Genomic DNA, 16,860 nt, shown 5'->3' with positions numbered 1-16,860 from the left:
TAATTTATGGATTCATTAAATCAAAAGGGATTATAATAGGGCACCTGACAGATTTTAATTCTCTGTTTCTCAGTATTTCTTGCCATTCCTGTCCACTTTGGACAACAGTGGTGGTCAGAAGGGTCAGAAGAGTCCTCTGAGGTCTCTACTCAAACCTCCCACTCAAAGCAGGGTCAAAGCTGAGGTTAAAGCACGTTCCTGGGGACTTAATCAGTTGCTTCTGATTTCTTTGAGTACCACTAGTTTGGATCACACAGTCTCTTTTAGAAAAGAGTATATTTTAGTGCTTTCCCCCCATAGAACAGAGGGAAAGATGACTTGAAAATCTTTGTTCTTTTAACACAGCACACCATAACAATGCAGCCAAGTCACTGGGGAGCAGGTGCTGTCACTTGTGCAGCAATAGATATTTCAGAGGACACAAAATGGCAGAGGTAGGGAAGAAAAAAAATTCCCTAATAGAGGAATTTACAATCCAGGCCCAGAACCCATCTCTTGTCCCACTTGAGGTTTTGCCCACGATAAGTGGCTTATTGATTTGGGACTAATAATGCAGTATTCTTCTTTGTATTGTGAATACTTGCCAAAGAATGCTAAAAATAAGCAAGCACTTTTATTTCTGTTGGAAATTAAGCACTTTGGAATAATGAAATGCTACTCCCATGAGGCACCAACAGTGGGTAAACAAGCACCAGCCCAGGTCACAGGATCCTTGACAAAGGCTGCTCCTGATAAATGAGCTGGTTGCTCTTTCAGTGTGGCCCAGGCACTGGAAAAGTCTTTAAGACCTGATCTGCTGGTGTTTGCTCTCTACTTAATTTCTGGTTTTGGCTGTTCTTGCACAAACTAAAGAGACCACTCCCTGCAGCAGCCAAAAGCTGGTAACTCTGGCTGCCTCACCTCTGTGTACAGGGATGCTCCTCACTCAGTGCTCTCTGGTTTCTCTGAAAAGGGGCTACATGAAACCTGATTAACCTGATCCATCTCCTGTCAGTTCTGCTTCTTCTCTCTAGAAACTACCAAGATTTTCCTTTTCACTACAAGATTAAGTTTGCCACTCTCCAATTCTAGACAAGTCTTAAATTTTTAACAATTTTTTTAAAGTGCCTTAAACCTGATCTTCCTTCCTGGAAAAAGGCAGCTGAGCAAACAACTCTTTCTCCTTCTCACAGTGTCGTCAAAGTATCTATATCCCATGCAAAAAAAAAAAATCCACATTATTTTTAAACACATCTTTCACCTCTCCTGTACACAGGGACTTTGCCACCACATGATTCAATTCAGACAGAATGTTCACAGAAATTCCCTCACCTTGTACCACAACATCAGGTTTAAATCCCGTGGAAAATCTCCTGTTTAAGGGATCAATTTCACCTGCAGCAAGAAATCCCTAGAACAAATGCAAAAGAAAGAAAAAAATAAGGAAACAAACAGAATTTAAGCAAAAGGCTTCTGACATATGGAATAAATCCTAACCAATTTTCATATTTTTCAGGACAGCAGAATTTAAAGCCTGGTTTGTCTACCATGTCCACAAAGTAGGACATTCAATAAAAACAATGGCTGCAATAATTTTTTGGAACAACAAGAAAATGCTTCTGACTGACACAATCTGCATTCAGAATTCCTATTTCAGAGTTACAGCAACTGACATAATTTTACCAAGAAAGTGATTTTTTTTGTAGCTCCACTGAGATATTTGTGCTTCTTTTAACTAGTCTGATTTTAATGTGTCTGACTAGTAGATACATCATGCCACAGAGCAAGGAATAGCCTAGTAAAGCTGAAATGGCCCAAAATGCTGGCTCTGGAACAGCCAAATCAGCTTGGGCTTACTCCTCTATTCTAACCATATTCCAGACCATGTGAAAACTTACTCAGCTTGATTAGAAACAATTAGACAATTGCTTAGCTATATTAAAAAAAAAGGTCCTGCAAGTTTAGAGTCAGCCTTTCATGGTTCATGTACATGTTTCTACTGTAAAACACACTGGCCTCTACCTGTCAACCAAACTGTACTTAAAGCCCAAGACATCTCAAACAAAATGAAATACAAGTTTATCTACTATGCAAGGAATAATGACCTCTGCTAACAGGCAGCTCAGGACATACAATGATTGCCCCCAAAGATGGGGCAACTTTCCCATTGGGACACGATCCACGGAGTGAGGATTTTCATACTCCTCGTCCACCTGAAAGCAAATACATAAGCAAGAAAAATTACCCAAAAGTTGTGAAGAACAATCAATAACATGTAAGTACTTGAGATATACAGTCTAACATCAACCCTTTCAACTGCCCTTACTACTGACACAGAGATGTAATGGTTTCACTTCTAAGGCTATGCATTTTCAGGGACAAGAACTACACTTCCTTTTTGTACCTCTTCCCACCCTTCAAAGCTGGAGGATGAATGGGGACTGTGCATGCAATTATAGCTTTGGTATTAGCTCTTCCACTTTCTTCTCACCATGCCTTTGCTGCCTTCCCTCTGGGCTGAGCATAGGTAACTGGGTGTCTGCTTTCCAACCCCTTCCAAGATGACACTTTAAATTCACTGATGTCTACCCAGCTTTCTGAAGCAAAGCTGCTTTCCAATATTAAGATTATTCCACTTTTCCTGCGTTAGCAAGGATGGTCAATAGAAAAATTAGGAGTAGACTTATTAATTTAGAAAAACTGCCTTAGTTTTGCAGTATACAGATCTATTGAGGGCAGGGCAAAAACCCTCCCAGATTACATCTTCAGGCAGCCATTTCATACTTCTTTTACAGAGAGACAAAATCTACCCTGTTGATGGGGCATGTTTTTTCAGATCATTATCATTATATCAAAATTCACAAGAAGGCTCTGGACTCTTACACGCTTGTTCCCACTAGGAAGGCAATTCAGTTTCCACCTCAGATCTGCGAGCAAGGCATCAGCTGAGCAACTCAGACCAACCCAGGAGGCTCCACACCCTTAGTGAGTGAGGGCTGAGAAGTCTGGAGTGGGAGAAGAAGTTGGCAGGGAGGGATACAAAGGCAAATAGCATGGAAGAGCACATAAGCTCGTCTGAATTTCTCTGTCACAACGGGAGAATGAGATAAACAGTAACAGCGAAGATGGGGGAAAAGAAAATACCCAAACCAAAATCCCAGCCCAAACCCTAATCCACTTGAAACCTGTCTCCCATACATGCTCTGGAAAAGGGCAGCACAATCAGTCAATAGACAAGACAAGTAGGACAGTCTATGCTTTATTTCGTCTTTGAGCTTCAGTTCCTAAGCCAGTATCAAGACTTCTTAAATATATGTCTTGCTCTAAAGATGTAAAACTTTAGACCTGCTGTGATATTTCCACAGACAATCAAATTTACAAGTGAAAAACGTGACCATCTGGAAGCCTGAAGTTTACCATTTCTCAGCAGGAGCTGTGAGAAGTCTCTTACTTTTTAAAATAATGTGCAATAGTCTTTTTTATTGTTGGTGTAGATTCATTAGACACAGAAAAACTATGAGACTGACATTCCTCTTGCTCTCTCTACTTTGCATACTGAAGTGGACACTGCATTTTCACAATACCTTTTCTGGAGGGACTGCGTACAGTTCAGGCATTAGCACTAATCCATTCTTCTCTCTAATAAGTATTCCTTCCAGAGCCTCTCTGTACTCTTGTACCTGGAATTATTTTTAAAAGAGAGTGAAAATTCACATTACAGTCAGCAAAACTGAAACAACAAAGTACTTTTAAACAGTACTTTTTTACTGAAAGTTAATATATTTAAAAAAGAAAAAAAGGGGTGGAGGAATCATGACTTGCTGATGAAAGAACAGGGTTCAAATTATCAGAGACTCCTCCAGCATCCCAGTGTTATGAGAACATGAACACTTGTCTTCAAATTGTTACACATTGCTACAAAACTTCCAATATATTCCTACTGAGAAGTGTGGTGGGTCTAGTGCTGACCAAACAACAGTACACCCTTTAGAATATACTTACTCATTTCCTGCTGTGAGACAGGATTAGGAGGAAGGCAAAGCAGGCTCAAAACTTTAAAAGTGTATAAAGAAAACTTTATTAACAGTAACTAAAAGAAAGAATAATAAGAATCAGAATAAAACCTTTAGAACACTTCTCTCCCTACAACTTTTTTTTTCTCATTAACAATGTACAGAACCAATTCAGCCAGTTTATCACTTCTAGAATAGTCTTTCTTCCGTTCACTTAGGGAGAGGAGTCCCTCTTGTCAATTTATGGAGACTCCTCCACAAGAAAGTTCTCTTGTGGCTTTTAATTTCCACAAACAGCAGCTGCCCAGAAATCTGCAATCTTGAAGTCCCTCCCATTTTTCACAACAGTTCCAACAGCTGTGTTTATGGGCCACGTCAACTTATGGGGTATTAGTTTAAGGATGAGCTGTTCAAGAGCAAAGGTTCTCTTTATCTATCTCTGAGATCATCTTCATCTTCGTCTCTGAGAACAGAAGTCTTCTTCTTTCCCTGGCACAAAGGATCTTCATCACTCTTCTCTCTCTCTGTTCAAACTTCTCATGGGATCACAGCTACTTCAGTATTTGCTTACTTTAGCATAGAGGCCTTTGCTCATATCTACAATTTGAACACTATCTCCCCATACTTTCAACAAGTTACAGGGAAAAAGAGTCTGATGTATACTTAGAGGGAAACTTTTCAAGCACTACCAGCATCTGCCACAGAAATCCTTTTTTCTGCTATTCCTGAATAAAGTGGATCACTCAAAGTATGGTACTCACAGGTTCACATACACTGACATTTTCAGTATCCTGTCCCACTCCACTTTTTTTGAGTCCTCAGGGTGCTTATTTTTCTAGCAAAACCATTTGTTTGCAGCAGTAACTGGGGACTAGACACTCACCTGAGCGTCTCAGTGACTCATTCAACTCTGTTTGAACAGTGGAGACTGGGAGCAATTGCCCTGACCATGCCCTAGAACAGTCCATCTGCACACCAAAAAAAAAAAACAAAAAAAAACAAGCAGGTACAAAATGTCCCAGATAATCCAACTAAGGCCTAGAGCCTGCTTCAGGAAGTGGTATTTTATTGGCAGGACTGAAGTTTCAGTAAACTTTCTGATTTTCCCCCTCGTGAAATAATGCCATTTCTCTCTTCATCAGACTACTTTTACTGTGTTCAGGAAAATATTTTATGTGTCTAGTGTGGGAGGAATTTCACTTGATTTGCACAACTGATACAGAAAGAGGGCTTTTTGGTCTGAAATTCTCTGAATAGTTTCTGATGTCATTTCAATTTTTAAAGGAGCTCAGCAATCTCCTATCCCTCTGCATATCAGGCAATTTTAAATCACATAAATTTTAAATTTCTTTCAAGCTACCGATCTGCAGAAGTTCTCGTATGAATGTCCTGGTTACTTGCTGCTCTTTATATCACCAGTACTCCCCAGGGGCCACCATAACCTTTGGAGGGCTACAATCAATTTAGCTCTACTGACAACTGGATGTCTGGCACAGTAATAGCATGAAGTGACTTGGGGAACTAGTGAAAATGAAATTGCCCCACATAAGCCAATCCCAAATCTCTTTGAATGTACAAAAAGACTGAAAGTACTATGAATCTTGTTCTCAGCAGCCAAGCCAGACAGGCTGGGGAAAAAGAAGCTTATTGCATCCTGAAGAAATTGTGAAAGGGGCATCAAGATTGGTGATAAGACAAAACCAGCAAAATAAACCCTGTTTAGCCCTGTTTTACCACCCCAGCTAACAGAGCCATTCAACCTGGTAGGGAGAGGGAAACCAGGCCCCAGTGTGCACAACCCTGCTGCCTTTACCACACCATGAACTCCCCAGGAAGGTGAAACTGGCTGAAGACTATTCCACTCTGCTAATGGTGTATCTAAATAATATCCAAAACAAACATGGAACACAATTACAAAATACTGTGGGTAAATGGTTTTGCAATTTGAAAGCAATTTCTTCTTTCCTCACCTGGATTTTGTCCTCATTAAATATTCCATCAATTAGGAAGTATGTCCAGAATACTGGCCACTCACATTCAATATTCTCAAAGAGCTTGAGCTCAGCAGGATCATAGTGCAGCCTGCTTGGATCCTAAAAAATTCAACCACACTCATTTAATCACAGTGCTAAATTAGTCACTCATATTCCAATCATAATGGCAGCCTATTTAATACAGATTATAACACAGAAACCAATAAACCCATCAGAAACAGTTTCCATGCAGTCTCTTGACTTCTTTGTCACATTCACTCTCAAACTCATTTAATGGTTCTCTAGACAAATCCATCCTTCCTAGTCTCAGGATCTAAGTGTCTCCCAAATGATCGTGGCTGTGCCTCAGTTCAAAGATATTTTGGGATGTTTCAGAGATACCACTTCCTCTTAGACACCATAAGCATATCTAAGGGTTAATTGTTTACAAAATTATGAATTAAATTCTGTCCTTAATAACTGTTTTTTAAACCCTTAGCCTCCCTCAAATATGTGTCCTTTCCAGGGTGGATACCCGGATTACCCCCAAATCCACTAAGATGTCTTAGCAGTGATGGAGATCTTCACCCCTTCATGTAAATAAAACAAAATATGTCTATAAAGAAGAGATAAAATTCTTCCCATGTGCTTACTGAAAATATACATCATAAATATACATCAGAAGTACCTCTCTGGGTGTCTTGTAACCATCTCGGAGAAAGCGACAGCAGCCATAGCGGCCCTGCAAAAACAGACAACATTGTAGGAAATTTCCCATACACTTCTTCCTCACAGACTAATATCAGCATTAAGGTGTGTGCTGAGTTTTATTAGGGATCTTCCTCTCTCTCCTCATGCACACATGAACCAACCTGGCAACTCTTGTTTAATTAGGATTTTTGGTTTAGCAAGAAGTTCTGCTTCTCTCTTTGGAAAACAAAAGTGAATCCTTACCTGCAGTTTGGATATGATTTCACTCTTGGTTACATTAACAAGGTTTACATCCTCCACTGCAAAAGCTGGGTAAGAAATAACAGACAGAAGGCCAGCATCTATCTCCTTGGACGTGGATGCCCTTGGCAACATGGAGTACAGAATAGACTGAGCAAAACAAGAACAGGAGAGAGGGATGTAAAACAATTTGCCTACTTCAAAAGCTATGTCAAATGCAAATGAGACTACACTATTTGCAAACTGACAGAGAAGTCTGGGCAGTTATTTTTAACTGAGTTAGAATGAGAATGTTTCACTCTATTCAGTTTCACATGATCTACGAGAAACAGGATGAGCAGCATAGCCTGAAGCCATCCTTATTACGTTACATTCTTGGCTTAGTAAATCAACATTTCATTTAAAAACAAAGGGGAGAGGGTGTTAGGTTTTCCCCTAGTAAAGCAAAGAGGAGACTAATTTTTACCTGACAGTGTTCCACTTCATCAGGAAGAACATGAATCACTGATTTGTGTCCTCCATGAGCTCCAAAAAGATCTAGTTCATCAATTGCTTCCAAAGCAGCCTTCAAAGAAAACCAAACCACAACTCAAAATCAATAAATACCTTTTAAACCAAGTATGTACCCTAGCACCTGTATTTACCCTCTGAAGGAAATTACGTGAGACAGCAATTTGCCCCACCAATACTTTTTTCATCTTTAAAGGGAAGCTTGGCAACATTTTAGAAAAAGTAACTATTTCTGGTTTTCAACTAGTACGACAGAGCATTGATGTAGTGGTGATCCTTCCTATAATTTAAGGGCAATGCAAAAAAAATGGGAGATGGGTTTCCAGAGAGACATCATCTAAACACTGACGTACTTAGTAAAAAATGCTTGTCCTGCCCTACATTTCAAAATAGCCTCCTGTATCAGTGTGGGGCCAACACCAGCAGTCTCTCCCTCTTGCAGTGCACACAAGATCTTACAAATCCTGCTGAAAGGCAAATACACCTTTAACCTTAATGATATTTGTCTTCTGTCTGTCCTTCAGACACCATGTAATGGGGTAGTTGTCAATTACACATTTACATTATGGCCTTCTGAGCTTCATTTAGTATCTCTGTGACCTTGTGCTATGAGGGAACCAGAATTATCCACCTTCTTTTAAGTATATCTTCATTTATTTTTCTCTTTAAACTACTTGTATAAAATTTCTTAAACTGATATTCTGCTGTTTTTTTGAATTTACATTTGACTTGGTCTTATAATGACAATATATATGACACTGAGGCTGAAGAATGAAGGAGGAGGGAAAAAAACCAAGAGGACACTTTATAAGATTGCATCTCACTGAATCTGTCAGATTCATGGTTCAGTTAATCTGGTACCCTTCTTGCAATCCCTGGGACAACTGTGCTGAGGTCCTTCAATGAGAGCCATTATCTCAAAAATTTTACACTAGAAAATACTTACACCTAAACAAAAGTTCTTATACAATCAACTAACTATTGCAGTGGTCAAGAAGACCATACAAAGGAAGCCATCAGGTTTGTCAGAGCCCTCAAACTTAACACAGCAGCCATGAAGGAGGTGTCAGGAAGACATTCTCACTTTGGCCATTCCCACGGAGCTCGCATTTAGTTCAGGGATTCCTTGGTTTGTCTTATCACCACGTTCCCAAATTCCATAATCCTGCAATATCATCAAGAAAAAAATGGCATGATTATATACAAAAGCAATGTTTTGCCCCCTACATTAAATTAGTTTATTATTTCCCTTAAAAAAAAGGAAAAAAAAAGGGGCTCCAAGTTTCAAAAGAGACCCTGCTCATGTTTGAAAAGCAACACATAAAAATACACCCCAGCAGGGCCATGTGTACAATCACAAATCACTGCCTTCACAGAACACACAAAGCCCTTTATCCCTCCTGTGCATGTTTCTCCCCATGTCCCTTCAACTTGGTTTGCTAACAACCTGCCCTTTCCAGAAAGGCCTAGAAGACTTATAATTAGACATCAGGAAATATTACTAATTATCAATAAACCCTCCTATTATTATGATAGAACAAGTATACCTCACCCACACAGCAGTAAATCCTCCACAGCCCTCCCAACATCTCCAAAGATGCTGCTTGCACTGTAAAATCCTGACAGGTTCTGATATTTTCTCGTGGAAAAAACAAGTCCCTATTTAACTTCTCCAGCAATAAATAATTTTCCACCCACACTTGAGGAGTGTTCAGATCATTTACATATAAATAACTACTTACAGCAACTTTGTAGGCAGCTTCTATGTAAAAAACAAGATTCTGGATAAAGGTAACTTCATCAAGGGTGAAGATAATACGTAGCCCTGATGAAAAGAAGGAAAGAGAATAATTATATTGTATCAGAACTGCAATAGCTACTCTTCACTGAGTTTCATGCTTTTGTTTATTTGCTACCAACCCCTGCCCACTGAAATCAAAGGAAAAACTCATACTGATTTCCAAAGGTCAGGCAGCAAGCCTCAATACTTGCTACTGACAAAATACTTCAAACCCCACCAATATAGACTGTTTCAAAGACCAACCAAAACTGTGAGGGTGACACCCAGACCATGGGTAAAAAGCAGAGGCACCTGAGCCAGCTCTGGCTCTCCAGAACAGTGCATACCAATTCCTGCAGCTCCCCAGCCCTCTGCCTGCTCAGTGCTCTACCTAGGAACCTTCAAGACAAACAGGCGCCTGCTCTGCAGGGATCAATTGCAAGGGGCTTCAAGGACAGAAAAACATGTAAGGAAACAAATGCTTATCCTCACAGGAAGAGTATGATTATGAAGAACACAAGATAAAACAGCACCAGTAAGAGAAGAAACACTGATGGCACAAGTGCACCTGACTTGATGTTGCCACTCTCTGAAGAAACGTGGTTGTCCCCTATGAAGTCTTTAAACATGAGACTTCTCTGACATGTTTCTAAATATCTCATGTATTTGATGCCTTGATTAAGGGCATAGACACTGCCAATTACTATATTCCATGTAAGGCATATCTCTTTTCCAGAGAAACATGACTTGCTTCTGAGTAATAATTATGTAAAGACCTTTGAAGCTGATTACTAGCTCTTTTTTTTCCTTTTAAAATAAAAGCTGGAATAGAAAAGGCTGCAACAAAAGGCAAAAATATCTTCTGCTTACCTGATGCAGTCATCTGTGCCAAGAAGAGCAGGTAGAGGGAAGTTGCATCCACTTGTAGATGCCCCCACTGGTCGTCCCCAACCACCGTGGCACAAGTTGCAGAGTTATACTTGGCATGGAGGCAGTCTTTGGTACTCTGAGTGCGCTTGAACTTCTCTACCTTATCTACCTAAAAAACATCACAAATCTCAAATCTGAAACATTTTGGAAGAAACTCTCCAAACTATTTCAAAATTAACAACTTTTCTAAGGTGAGGAGAATATTGAGGTCTTAATCCTGTTACCACACTCAGTTTTGATTGATCAGAGGGTTTAAACACAACTCTGACTTTAGACTCCAGTTAAATCCATACCTCTACAGGAAAGAATACGATTAAATCACCTTGTTGAGTTCAGATCTAAACTATCCATCTTGGTGAAAATTGCTTTGCACAGGTAAAACTCTGACTTGCTACAAGCACAGTCTCAAAACATTACTTGGACAGTAAGTGGAAGCAAGGTTAGTTTTGCTCAAGAGTTTTAAGAAGAGTCCCACACCATCACTGGCACTCACACAGATTAAATCACTCCACAGAAGAGACAAGAACCACACATTTCAATGAAATGCTTTGTAAATACAACATCTACTGATGCAACTCAATTCTATGGCATTACCTGTCTCATCATGCACTGCAAGAGTCCCCGCATCAGCTTCACAACATTCTGCAGGAACAAAACAGACCAGTGACACTTCCAGCCTCATCACCTCTTACAAACAACATTCAAAAGTGGTAAAGTTCATACCCTCTACTAATGTCCTGCCAAAGGTAAAAAAGAACGTGTATTTGCCCAAAATGTTTTGCATGTTTGTTTTTTTTTTTAAATACACTGATCAGATTTCATTCCTTCATTCCTATCTAGGAGAACTCTTTTCCCAAAGGTCCTCTCTAAACAGTGGAACAACTCTCCATGGTCCTTCTATCCAGCTAAAGAAAGTAAGAAGAATGCTATGTCTTGTAAGAATATTAATACTAACAATAAAATTTTTGAATGACAGATCTAGGGAACACTGGTAGGTGACACCAAGACATTGATGTGGCTGCAAAACCTGCAGAGTTTCTTCCATTCTTTATACAGTACAGCAAAAATCAAGTGACTTGTAGAGAAAGGGCCGTAAGTGGGAATGTAGAGAAGTGCAAGCTTGTGCATTATATAATCAACCCTATCTTTTCACCCCAAAAATATAGCCTCAAAATATGATCATGCAAACTGAGTCAAGCTTATTGCGTTACCATGGACCTCCCTGGTTCAAGTAGGACATACCAGCAAAAAATTTACCCAGTGACTCCAAAACAACAGCAGGACACGAACAGTCCCTCACTTCACATTTAACCCACTTCTGTTTACATTCTCATTTCTGATACTCACATTCCCAGCTGCAGACTTTAGTATTTAACTGTGTGAGTTATGTCCCCTTCCAATTCTCCAGCACAGATCTCATCAGTCTGGAGATTGATACCTTCTCTGCTATGATCAAACATGCCTACACACCACGTACAACCTCCATGCTCATTCCAAAGACTTCTACTTTAAATGGCATGCTTCTCTTTACAGTGAAGAAAGGTCTTGCAGACAAATTGCTGGAAGATCAAGCAGCCTAGGCCTGATTTTCTGCACCATAACACACCTCATGAAGGGCCTCAAGGTTTAATCAGAGAGAGCCTTGTAAATTGGGGCACAAAACCTCTCAGAAGCCTAATTTTCAACAATCAGCCAACCGATGGAAGTTTGACTTTACATATTTTTGTTTTGTTTGTATTTAAATTCAGATGTTAGCCTCTCTGCAATCCCGTTCCTCAAATCCTCCTTGCCAGAAATTTGCCAGGGATACTGCACACCACACACTGCATGGATGCTGCTGTCTTTGGAATACTTACTCCAAGCTGGGAAAACCCTGCCAGATTCTAGACACAGCAGCAGTGCGAATGCACTCTCCAAAACCACACCAGTAAGAAAACCCAAACAGTGGAACGAGCTCATGCCGAGCCTTGACGCACCTGCTCGAGCTCGTAGGCTTTAGCTTTATCCTCATCCCGGTCCGCGTTCTTCCGATAGGCCATCCCCAGCCCCCACACGGCCAGGATGCTGTAGACGTTGTCCCGTACCCAGGCATCCTTATGGTCGGCCCCGGCTGAAAGCAGCCCCGTCACTGGGTTCTAACCATGGCAGAAGGAATAAAGAACACACAAACATCACCACCTCAAGCCCCATTGCTTCTTTCTGTATGAAAGGGTAACAAACTAAAGATGATTTCACGCTAAGTGCACACTGCGGCTGCTCATGAATTCACAACACAAGTGAGATCCCATCCTTCTTTCCCAAACTCACACAAGTGAAATACAAAATTTATTTGAACACTTCAGGCTGCAAAGTTTACAGCATCCAGCTGGGCATCTTCATCCACTCAGGATTAGTAGCTAAGTCACTGAGTGAAATGCAGAATACACCAAGGAAATGGAAATTTAAATTTTACATATTTATGAGGAAAAGAAGGTACTGAGTTAACACTAGAAATTAAGTGTGGGATATATGCTTCTCTATGTAAGTGCTCTGTGGCCTAATCTTTAGAAAGTAAAAAACCACTAGTGATCTTCAAGGAGATTAAAAAAGTATTTCTATACATCTGCCCACTGGGTTTATGACAGCTAAATGAATGTAAAGCCTTTTTATATCCTCCTTTGGAAAATGTACAGGAAAAAAAATGTGAAGGTGTTGAAAAGCAGTACTGTCTGAAAAGCAGAGCACTGAGTAGTCTCCTGTATCCCAAATATTCCATTAAATTTTTAATTGCATCATTAATTCCCATCACTTCACTATCCTTAATTTTTTTAGACCATCTTTCTTGGCTGTACCTTCTTGACTAACAAAGAAATGAGACAAAGAGGCAAAAGTCAATAGAATTTTCAATCAAATCAAGCCTTTAAAGAAAATTTCAGTGAATGAAGACCAATTGGTGGGGCTGGTGTGACAAGGGGCAAAGATTACAATAGTAAAGACTACTTTTACAAAAGTAAAATTTAAAAGGATACATCCACCAATTTTTCATTTCTCTCATACACTGGTTCACTCAACTCTACTTTTTAAAAAGCTGGCTTGAGGGGGAGGGGATTTAGTTACAATTTCCTGGTCTCTGCATGTGAGCAGCACATGGGTGACAGCCTGACAGACATGACCTGGCACATGTTTTGTTATGGATTAATACAGCACTGTTTAGTGACGCCCTCAGAGTAGAAATGAAGTTCTGTTGCAACAGCCCTGCCTCAGCAAGGTCTTCATAAACCAAGTAACAGCTGAAGGACCCCTACTCACCTGTCTGATGGGGAAAGTAGCACATATGAATGCAAACAGCTTAAAAAACTTCTCTTTGATCTTGAGAAGTCAAACAGGGAGTAACAGAAGTCCCAGTTCAGCACTGTGCCCACATGACAAAACTCAGGGTCCCAAAAGGCAGACCACATACTCCCAACATTCACAGAGGACACTTTGTTTCCCTCCCTCCAATGCAGGACAACAAACATCTACTCACCTGCAGCCCTGCCTTGATAGAGATCACTCTGCTGTCGAAAAAAATGCTCCTTTTGGTTTCTTTTCCCTACTCTCCATGCTGGCTAGCTGCCACTTGAAAAATAAAAATGTCTCTGTGTATCAAATTGGAATCCCAGAGAAATGGCCCATCCAAGACTTTAAAAGACTATTCAGCTCCCAGGGAGGGACTTGTCTAGCTCAAGAGGTTGTATTAAGCACATCCATGGGTAGCTATCACCATTTCACCACCTTTGACTCCTCTACAAGTTGGTCCCAGCTTTTGGGGTGCACTGGGGCTGGCTCTCATGAACTGAAAACACATTAATGTCTTTCCTTATGCACATTCAGAATGTTAGCAGAACAATGCAATATACTAATTAATATTTTAAGTGGCTTTGTTTCAGCTTTTTAGAAGTGTTTTCTATTAAAAACTACAATTACTTTTTTTTGTTACCTGCTGACACCATATGAAAACTACAATGTTTACAAGGTGCTAAAGAACCCACAGAAACATTGAGGGCACTTAATCTCCCTGATGTCAAAGGGATTTTAGCTTAGCTAGTACTTCAAGCATTCCATCTATGCAGTGATGGCTAATCAGACTAGCAGGTCTCATCCTGCAAATCACACTGCTCAGAAGATCCACGGAGCAAAGAATTTTATCAGCACCATGGGCTGCCAGCTGAGAGCACTGAACAGAAAGCTGATTGCTGGACTAAGACTTTAAACTGCTGTATCATGCCCAAACCTATTTTTAAATCTATCCATCAATCTGGAGAGAAAAAGGCACCCCCAACAACCCAAACCAAAACACACACCAGTTCCTACAGGGCAGCAAGTGTCAATAAGAACTTCAGCAGGACAGGCACAAAACCAGTGAGGTTCAGCTGAGGACGTGAGGTGCAGGGTCACAGTCACACATCAGCCCCTGCTGAGCAGTGGCACCTCAGAAGCATTTTAAACACCTTCTGGTTCTTCTGCCAGGCTGCTCCATGGCTAAAACTCACTTCCCTGGCCCCTGGCTCCTTCCTGAGAGGCACTAAGAAGGCACCAGCAGCAGTGAAGCAGCAGCATCCAAGCCCATTCAGCCACAGACTTTCTGCTCACAAGAAAGACACAGTTGCATGTGGCCCAAAGACAACCTTCCTAACTTGCCCAAGCACTGCCTCTCTTCACCTGGCTGAACACAGTATTTTCAAACTATTGCAGTGAAAAAACCAGGAAGACTATAAAGAAATATTTTTTTAAAATCTAGAAACTTGCCTCTAGCATTTCTCTGGGTCCTCTTGAGATACCACTGATCCTCTGCCTTGCTGCTAGCCTGCAAATTGCTTTCCTCACAAAGAAAACCTCCTTTCCCCACCTCTGAATTCTCCCAGACACTGAGCCCTCAGTGGAAAAGGCACAGTCATGAACATTCATCCTATTGCTTTAAATAGCAATTACAAAAATTTTGGTCACCAGTATGAACCCCTATATTACCATTTACTTATGTTTTTTCCTATTGTTAAATATTAATATCATCAAGGCTTTCATGGGGCATGCTCGAGCTCAGGATCTTAGAGACTCCATATCTCCCCTAATGGAAGCTATTATCAGCATCCTTATCTTATAAACAAGGAAATCAAAGCAGGCACTGTAAGCCAAAGTGACTTACCCAAGGTCATCTTGCTGACAATAGGCAGAGATGGGAACACAACTAAAAGCTTCTCCTGCGCCCCAGCACAGGAAGAGCCAAAAATTATATTCTCATGCTCTTGCATTTGTTTCTACTGAGTCTACAATAATTAGTACACAAACAACAATTCACAGGTGTTTCAACCCTGTGTTCAAAACAATGTGACAAAAATCTTACTGACCAAAGCACATTTGGGGCCCAGCCTCTTCTTTCACTGCTCACCAGTTTCTTTCAACTCTCATCAACAAAGCATATCTGGTAACCGATCTGTGCAGAAAACCCTGCTGCTCATCTTTATACACTGGATTGTTTAAACCCAAGCATGACACTGGTGAACACCTTCTGAGTCCTCAGTGCCCACCTGGGTAAAGCAAGCACACTTAGCAGAGAGCACTGTGCTGACCAAAAAACACAAGGTGCACAACAACCTCCCGGAACCACCGCTGTTATTTTCTTTCTTTCGCTGCTCGCCTGTGCAGGCAGCCCCGCCTGACGCTCCAGAGGCTCAGCAGTGCGGACAGCGGGAGAACAGACTGGAAGCTCTGGGACGTGCCCCGCCGCACACACGGGCTGGGGGAGCGCACAGGACCCGCACCGCGCTGCGCTGACAGGCGCGGCACAAAGTCCTGCTCGGGGCTCTCATGTCACCAGGGCGGAATGCTGCTGTTAACGTGTGTGCGTATATATGTACAATATATATATATATAGATATATACATATATATACACACATATACATAGTATGCAGTGCGTATCCATCTGTCTACCTAGATAGATAAAGTGTGCACAACGGCTGGGTGTGTACCATACGGCCATAAAGACATTGTATACACAATACTATCATTATTTACAAGCCCAGACTCTCTGTGTTTTCCACACGATTTCCAAGGTGCACTTACACGAGCACCCCCAGGATCCGCACCGCCTCAGCATTCCCCGCGCTGTTCCGCAGGCGGGGGCAGGACGCGCGGACAGGAGGCCGCCGGAGCAGGGATGTTCGTGTCCCTCCCGCAGCCCCCGGCCCCGGCAGCCGCCCCACGCCCCCGGCACGGCCCCACCGCGCCCGGCGCCCCCAGCCCCGAGCAGGCGTCCCAAAGCGGCGGCTGCTGCTCACCTGGTGGCAGAGGATGGTCCGCTGGACCAGGCGGGCGTAGCCGTCCAGGCGCACCCCCGAGTTGCTGCGGCTCCTCATGGCCCCACGGCGGGCCCGGCTAACCCGGCCCGGCCGCGCTCGGGGCGGCTGCACCCGGAGATGGCGGCGGCCTCTCCCCGCCCTCACGGCGGAGCGGGGCGGGGCGGCAGCGGCCTCCGCCCTCAGGCACTGCGGGGACGCGGGGACAGCACTGCTCAAGGACCGAGCGGAGGGGGGGCCGCCTGGCGTGACAAAAGCTCGGCTGCGTTTGTAAAAAATAGTGTTGATTTTACAGAACCTCTTCGTAAGTTCGTTTAAAAAAGCTTAGAATACCAAAATATTTGTTGGAAGCTTTTCTTTCCCCCAGCCTTAAAAAAACCCCACCGTTTTGAGATCTGATCGAATGAAAGC

At 41.9% G+C, this 16,860-nt stretch overlaps 1 protein-coding gene across 4 annotated transcripts in view; it reads right to left on the bottom strand.

The window, feature by feature from the left end:
* PHKA2 (phosphorylase kinase regulatory subunit alpha 2) overlaps nt 1-16,583 on the bottom strand; it is a 43,410-nt gene extending 26,827 nt beyond the window's left edge. For 3 of the 4 annotated variants that reach the window (XM_030946085.1, XM_030946060.1, XM_030946075.1), the window contains exons 1-13: nt 16,432-16,583; nt 12,113-12,271; nt 10,731-10,778; nt 10,077-10,245; nt 9,169-9,251; nt 8,511-8,591; nt 7,383-7,481; nt 6,920-7,066; nt 6,654-6,707; nt 5,963-6,085; nt 3,564-3,659; nt 2,085-2,192; nt 1,312-1,390 (exon numbers count right to left, since the gene is read on the bottom strand). In XM_030946085.1, coding sequence (XP_030801945.1) covers nt 1,312-1,390; nt 2,085-2,192; nt 3,564-3,659; nt 5,963-6,085; nt 6,654-6,707; nt 6,920-7,066; nt 7,383-7,481; nt 8,511-8,591; nt 9,169-9,251; nt 10,077-10,245; nt 10,731-10,778; nt 12,113-12,271; nt 16,432-16,509 — 1,324 coding nt within the window. In that variant the 5' untranslated portion in view covers nt 16,510-16,583. Of the gene's footprint in view, nt 1-1,311; nt 1,391-2,084; nt 2,193-3,563; nt 3,660-5,962; nt 6,086-6,653; nt 6,708-6,919; nt 7,067-7,382; nt 7,482-8,510; nt 8,592-9,168; nt 9,252-10,076; nt 10,246-10,730; nt 10,779-12,112; nt 12,272-16,431 lie in introns of those variants that run through there. The other variant, XM_030946067.1, reaches the window with a different exon arrangement.
* Between the last annotated feature and the right edge of the window lie 277 nt (nt 16,584-16,860).

This window comes from Camarhynchus parvulus, chromosome 1 (assembly GCF_901933205.1).
Source record: "Camarhynchus parvulus chromosome 1, STF_HiC, whole genome shotgun sequence".
NCBI lineage: Eukaryota > Metazoa > Chordata > Aves > Passeriformes > Thraupidae > Camarhynchus > Camarhynchus parvulus.
Note: the sequence above shows the minus strand (reverse complement) of the source record. Positions and strands in the feature narration are given on the sequence as shown.